At 29.1% G+C, this 7,797-nt stretch overlaps 1 protein-coding gene and 1 long non-coding RNA gene across 2 annotated transcripts; one reads left to right on the top strand and one right to left on the bottom strand.

The window, feature by feature from the left end:
* Window positions 1-321: 321 nt before the first annotated feature.
* Window positions 322-7,233, bottom strand: LOC149056909 (uncharacterized). Its single transcript, XR_016190865.1, has 2 exons — window positions 6,844-7,233; window positions 322-471 (listed from the first exon to the last, which is right to left on the bottom strand). It is a non-coding gene; the product is annotated as an uncharacterized LOC149056909 (long non-coding RNA).
* LOC107162082 (THAP domain-containing protein 1-like) lies at window positions 2,785-4,630 on the top strand. Its single transcript, XM_089223033.1, has 4 exons — window positions 2,785-2,969; window positions 3,967-4,202; window positions 4,269-4,394; window positions 4,493-4,630. The coding sequence occupies exons 1-4, from the start codon at window positions 2,887-2,889 to the stop codon at window positions 4,606-4,608; spliced, it is 561 nt and encodes a 186-aa protein (XP_089079159.1). The 5' UTR covers window positions 2,785-2,886; the 3' UTR covers window positions 4,609-4,630.
* Window positions 7,234-7,797: the final 564 nt, after the last annotated feature.

The following is a 7,797-nucleotide window of genomic DNA, read 5'->3' as shown; positions in this document are numbered from 1 at the left end:
TCTAAACACAAATTTTATGTTATATTTTTTATCAAAAATTAAGAAGTAGCACTCATACGTAACAAAAAAAAGTGCATAGATACGTAATAATTTACCTTCAACTTTCGACTCTTTTTTTGATATTCTCCACGACCAAGATTTAGGAGATTTAATAACCAAACCATCGCATTCATTATTGTTGTCTATATAGTTAATAAATAATAATATAGTTGAAATTAAGATATAGTCACTTTCATTAGAATATAAATTTGTATATTGTATGTTCTAAACTACATAAGTGCATAACGTTATTTTTAAAGTATTGGATTATTTTATACTTACCTTTACTTAAATAACTTTTGGGTACAGCTATTGGATTTAAACGTGATTTTGGAGCAGCTGGGTTTGAATAATCATTCTTTTCAAAATGAGCTGAGCAGATTACTTTTCGTCTCAACTTTTTTGGACTAAGAGCTTCTAATTCTATGTTCCCTATTCAATACATATATTTGATAACTAATTAGCCTTAAGGCTGGGATTTGTATGTAAAAACATATTTTTACTAAAACGCGATAAATTAATTGTTGCAAATGATAAATTCGTTTCACGTAATTTGAAATAAAATAAGACGTATTTAATTTTACATATTTCGTCATCTATACATATTTTTACATAATTAGTAAGATTTCCGCTTTTATTTTACATATTTCGTAAATTTTGATAATAATTTCGATGGTTTAGTAGTATTATACATTTAAACTTCGATAATTGTAACCACATTTTATAATATTTATTGATTAGAAAATAGAAATTAAAAACGATGAATTGTATTTTAATTTATCTCGTTAATATATTTTTAAATTTTTCTTATTACATACCTATTCTTTATTTTATTCAACATATGTTTGTAATTTTAATTACATATTTATGTACCTACATATTTTTGATTTTTATTACATATAAATCCCAGTCCTATTGATAATATAACATGTTGTAGTCGTTTATAAGTTGTAATCAAATTGCAAATCTTTTTACAACTGTTATTTAAATACATACCAGAGTTTATAATCCATTTTCTTGATTCAACTTCATTAGTAGGAAATTGGTGAAATATTTTTAGAGAATTATTTCGCGTATTCTGACATCCTCTGTACATGCATCTGTCACCACCCATATTTTAATTTATTTAGATTGAATGGCAAATTTTAATGAAAAAAATAACACAAGACAGGAGTAGTGAATAGTGCTTTCCACGACGTCGGTAAGCAAACAATGTGGTCAGTAAATTATCAATGTGTTTACTGTTTACTATCATAGATATTTTAATTTTAACAGTGCAGTTATAAATAAACCAAATAATAAATATACACAACGCGTTTAATGCGGAATTGCGGACGAACAGTTTTATGTGGAGGGAATATTTTCGATATGCCTTTACTATTTTCGGAGATTTATACACCTTGCCAGGGTTTGTCCTAGCAGATAGGTACATTTAAATTGTATAGTTTTTGACAGCTCTTTTATTTTCCTGTCTACCTTAAGAAGACGCCACACCCGAATGTGTTGTCTCCGTCGTACAAGTGCGTAGCATACCAAATTTTACGCTCAGCAGATCACGTTTATCTCCGTTAATTTAAAATTTAGAGAGAATTGACCTATTATAAAAATACAAGACACAAAATTCAAACATCAGACGCTTATGAAATTATTATGAATTTACACAATTTTTTTTTTTTAAGTAAGTACGTTACTTATGAGGAAAAAATTGAGCAAATTTGTTACTCTCAGAATCTAAATCACGCATTCTATGCACAAAACGTTGAAAAATTACGTATTTAAAAAAACAAATAGGTAATTTATGTGAATAATTTGAGTGTATAATTTTATAAATTTGTACCAACTATTAATTAAAGTTTAGTTTTATGTTGTTTTTTTTAGCCTAGCAGTACTAAATTGTTTTATTTATTTGGATTATTAATTATCATAGGTACTTAATATTCATTACACTAATTTATTTATTATATTAATTGTTTAAAGCAGTGGATATTTTGTATGCAGATCAGTCGATTTTGATTATGCCCTATCATTGTAACAGTAAATCCGCGTTGCGGATCTCGGATATACATCGAGTAGTGAGTACCTAACTATGAACTACGCTCTGCATGCAGGATATATGCTGTAGTATTACCATAATGAGATAGTGTGAAATAAATAAATAGTATAGAGTATAGACTGACTGGTAGTCAATTGACAATATTATGGAATGATGTGCCTCTCCTGAAATCGCTGTGCCATCGCCATTCGCCAACCAGACGTGACTGCAGCGATTACAACGTTACCCGACCACACTAACCATGCGACTACAGCGCCTCATAGCGTTACCCGACTTTTATCGTGCCACCGAAAAACCGCTCAGTGAACAATCTATAGTATTTACATAGAATATTATAGAAGCGACACTCGCCCCTCCACTTTAATAATTTTTATTTCGTGGCGGACTGATTGATGTTGTAAGCTTGGCGGTAGGACATGATGTTAGGAACGCTTTTATCGCTGAAACGGACCGCTCGAGACCAGGCCGCCAAAATTTAAAAAAAAGGTCACTGCAACTACCTAAGATCTTATTTTGATATAGTTCTCTGATATTTTTTCTTCTAAGGGGGGGGGGGCACTCAAAATCGTCTACCAGGAGAGCCACAAATACTGCCCATCTTTTTATGTTTATGGGTCACACTGTTACTAAAAAATTTAATGGTTTGTTTTGTCAACATTGCGGATTTCCGATGCGGTTTCTATGACATACGTTTTGTACTCTGATCTGAACGGTTGTCTTTTACGCCTTTTGATTATATACACGTGTTTTTTTGCAATTTTTTCTAAACTCGTTTTTTTTTGTAATTTTGCAAAATGCCCAACATTTATATTATTTGCAAAAAGAAGGGAGGACTACACCAGGTGACTTTTCATCGTTTTCCTAAAGATGAAAACCTGTAAGTATTTTTAAATTAGTTTAACTATTAGTCTTCATAAATGCAAGATACTTCCAGAGCTCGTTCTAATTATTGATGTAATTTTAAAATTTATTTTTTATTTTGGCATAATTGTAGTTTAGCTCTCAAGCGTTTTTTTGAATTTTTTTTTTTGCAAAATGTGTGTTTTTGTATGCTCTTTGTAATGGCACTTTAAAAATAGTCAATCAAACTTCTTATGGAAGTTATGTTCAAAATACTCGATTTTTCAAAAAAAAATCGTGTTTTTGAATTAATGATACTAAAAAATTGTATTTTTGAATTTTTTTGTTTTGGTATTTTGTATGCTTAATGTTTTGGTAAAATCAAAATTGATCTATCGTACTAACTTTTTATGTTAAACTTAAAAATGCTCAATTTTTCCAAAAATCGTGTTTATGAATTAAAAATATCAATACCTAAACATTTTGGAAATTTTTATTTTTCATTCGGTGTGTAATGACATAAAGAAATGTTTAGTGTTAAGTAGAATATTGTTTCTTTTTATAAGATTTTCACTAGTTTTCTTATATGTAGCGATTTTGTTATTATGTTGTAATTCAAAAACGAACACTGTAGATACACGAACATTTCACTGAATGTTTATACTGGCATTTTCTAAACATGATTAAATTTCCAAAAATTTTCAAATCTTTTTAAGATACTTATAGACATTTTAAATTTTCAATCTTTTTAGTTTTTTTTTTTATAAATGACAATAAAATTTTATTCGTTGGGTAAAAAGCCTCTAAAATTTAATATAAGGTTCCCCATAAATTTATATAATAGCAGTTGGAAAATATTAAAAATACATAGACACAATATTTTTTTATAACCATTTAAATTCAAATAAATTATTTAATAATTATTTTGTAGTTAAAAAATGAATCAAACAACAAGCATGGGAGCATGCCACTTGCTCTTGTTATACTTATTATATTATGTTATTTTATTTCTAATTAAATGTTTTAAAATTTAGGTGTAATATTTGGATTCAAAATATTGGTTTAAATGATACATTTAGACTTTCTCAAAAAAGAATCTGCTCTGATCATTTTGACTCTGATTGTTATTTACTTAACACAAATCGATTAAAATTAAATGCAGCTCCAAAAATGGCAAATTCTGTTGAAATGAACAGTAAATTGATTGAGGTACCAAAATGTGCTACTCCTCAGCCTTTTGAACATATATCTGATCCTGATGTTACAAACAGTAAGTGTAAATGTCAAAGATATTACAATTTTCAATACATGTTATTAATTAAGTTTTTGATTTTAGATTCATTTTTAAGCCCAGTTGAATTATTTCCTAGAACACCAGAATCATTACCTGGCTGTTCAAAGAGCTGTTCAACATCGGATATTCCATCAAGACCTTCATCAAGTTGTTCAACTACTTGTTCAGGTATGTTATATCACTTATCGCCTAAGCTCAAAAAATGTTTACCTATAAACTAGCTATTGAAATTAAAATTGTAACCAACACAAAATATTTTATTTCAGATTCTGAAACTCAGACTGGATTACGTTTATCCCAAAACACACCTAGAAAAATCAAATTAAAGGAAAGATTATGTTACATGGAAATGCAATTGAAACCTGCTTTAAAAGAATGTTAAAACCTCAAAACTATTAATGTAAATCTAAAAGACAAATTAGATGGACCAGTGACATTAACAGACTTCTACAATATGTGTGACACATTCTTTGCTGGTAAGCCAATAATGTGTAATTTTATTAAAAATCAAGCTCGATTGTGTACAGCAAAAGCAAAAGGTAGAAGGTATACATCAGAAGAAAAACAGTTTGCTTTAATGGTTCATTTTTATGGTGCAAAGGTTTATCGATTTCTTAAAAAAGCATGGTGTTTACCAAGTATAAGAACCTTGCAGAGGACTACAGAACATTGGGAAATTGGAGTTGGACTCAGTGATTTTGTTTTTAAAGTACTTTCCTTGAAAGCACAATCAATGACTAAAAAAGGTAGAGATTGTGCGTTATGTGTTGATGAAATGTCATTAAAAGCCTTTCTCTACTACAATTATGCCAAAGATGAAGTTATTGGATTCCATGATGTAGAGACACATAAAACCACTGATGTTGCTAAATCTGTAATGGTTTTAATGATGAGGGGTATTCATGATTCGTGGAAACAGCCAATAGGATATTATTTTGTTGGTTCAACTTGCACTGGTTTTTCATTAAAAAAACATAATTTATAAGTGTATTTTGAAGTTGACAAGTATTTCATTCAATGTCAGAGTGATGATATCTGATATGGGTTCTAATTTTAAATCATTTGCTGACAGTGTGGGTGTAACACCAGAAAATCCTTATTTTAAAGTCGGAACTCAAGAAATTATTTACATGTTTGACCCTCCTCATTTACTAAAATCAACCAGAAATAACTTTTTTAGTTATAGATTAGTTTCTGAAGACAAAATTATCGAGAGTAAACATTTAAAACAATTTTATAATTCTGATGCACAACGAACTCATCGCCTAGCACCGAAATTGACAGAAAAACACATCAATCCTGGCCCATTTCAAAAAATGAAAGTGAAATTTGCGGCTCATGTTTTCAGTAAAACTGTTGTCTGTGCAATGACAACATGCATGGCAGATGGATCACTTCAAAATACAGCTGCTGATACAATAGAGTTCATAGATAAAATGGATAACTTATTTGATATATTTAATTCTCGAACAAAAATAAAGCCACAAGAGTCAAACATTGAATATGACGATGAATCAGAACCTATGGGAGCAAAACGTTTTTGTTTGCCCTTTAAAAGTGCTGAATATCAAAAAAATTTCTTATTAAAAATGTTCAGTTTTTTTAAAAATGTCAAAATACAAAAATTTAATATTTCAACAAAGCAATGGAACAACATAAAAAAAAGTTACAACATTAAATTTTTAACAGGATAGATGATTTCAATAGCAGGATTAATAAAATTATATGACAAATTATCAGAAGAATATGATGAAGAAATTGAACTTATAACAAGGCGTTTAAACCAAGATTGCTTGGAAAATTTATTTGGATCTATGCGTAATCAAAATGGTAACTGTAATAATCCCACCACTATCCAGCTACAGCGTACCTTCAAAAAATTATTTTCCTTGAATTATTTTGAACACAATGAAGGTGCTAATTGTTTGGATGATTTAGACCAAGTACTGACTACCTTGAGTAAAATACCAGCAGAAGATTTAAAAACAATATTCCCTGACAAGCAGAAAGTGATTCAAATTAATCCACTACCCATTGATGCAACCCATTACAGGTCATTAGAATTACCAGAAAGAAATGCTTTTACATATATATGCGGTTATTTGATTATGAAGTGTTTTAATATGCATTCTTGTGAAACATGCATAGGATATGGCAGAGCTACAACAAAGTTATCCGATGAACTTTTTTTCACACACTTTAAAGCACATCAACATAGTTCTATTTCTCTGTTTTCATCGTTAATGACCCCAGATTGTAATTTTTATCAGTATATTTTTGAACTAGACACTATATTTATTAATCAATTTCCTACTTTAGCACCATTACCAAAAGTAGGGCAAAAAATAAAAACTCTTATGTTAAATGTATATTTTGAACATCCCTGTGAACAATTCCCTCATGAATATTTGTTGAATTTATTTATAAGATTTAGAATTTATACAACGTTAACGAGAACCAATCGAAATTTGCAAATGCCTCACACAAAAAATAGAAAGTTGCAAATTTTATGTAATTTATAAATATTGTTATGTATATATGTTTTTATTTTATAATGTAGTTAGTAATTTTGTATAAGAACATGGTCTGTAAATAAAATAATGTAAAATGTACTTACTGTTATTAACTGGTTATACTATTATGTTAAAATTTGTTGTTATATCATTTCATTATCTAGTTTGTATAATTTGTATTTAAGTAAATTGTAATTCTCTATTTCCAACCATAGAACATTAATGTTCTAAGCTTTAACACAAGCTTGTCTCATACCTTTATAGCAGGTAGTTGATTTGTAAAAATTTGTAATAAATTGTATGTATTAAATAAGACGTACTACCTATTATAGGTACATTAATAAATAAATATCTGAAAAAAAAAAACTGCTTACAATATTATTGAATAAAAATCTTTAAAAATATACTATCCGTGATCCGTCCTATATACTTATAACTCATATCGTACAATTCGTACATCATTAAAAAAAATTTATGTAATATTATAATTTATAATACTCTTGTCGCACAATTATCAACAATAATGATTTGTCGCACAATTATCAACAGGAATAATGTTGTAAGCTTGGCGGTAGAACAAGAAGTTACGAACAATTTCAAGGTCAAGAAATATTCTAGACCCATTAACATTGGCCGCCCGAGAGTGTTGCTTCTATAATATTCTATGGTATTTATAATCAATTGAAATACTCTTGAACATACGGTTAAAGATATACTATATCTTATTTATACTACATCATAAAATCAAAATTAAAATTTATAAAAAGGCGGTAAGGTTTTTATATTTTATAGTCACTTCGTAAATCAGTCTGGAAGTGGTTTACTATAGGCACAGAACAATATAGAATAGAGAATAGATGGTTGATCAGCTGTGCGGGTTTACGTATCCCTACGGTATGAAGTATTGGACACTAAAAATTGTACCGTATCCGTAATCTGATAGGATGTTGGCAACGTGTATCCCTCTTTGTTACGAAATTTTAAAAACGGATACAACGCAATGGCCAGGCGGCATCAACCACCAGCTGTCCTGTATGGCTGTATAGTGTATATTCTGT

Source organism: Diuraphis noxia, unplaced genomic scaffold (genome assembly GCF_037042655.1).
Source record: "Diuraphis noxia isolate RWA-SAM2 unplaced genomic scaffold, SU_Dnox_SAM2 contig0003, whole genome shotgun sequence".
Classification (NCBI taxonomy): Eukaryota; Metazoa; Arthropoda; class Insecta; order Hemiptera; family Aphididae; genus Diuraphis; species Diuraphis noxia.
The sequence above is the reverse complement of the archived record's forward strand: the minus strand, read 5'-3'. Positions and strand labels throughout refer to the sequence as shown.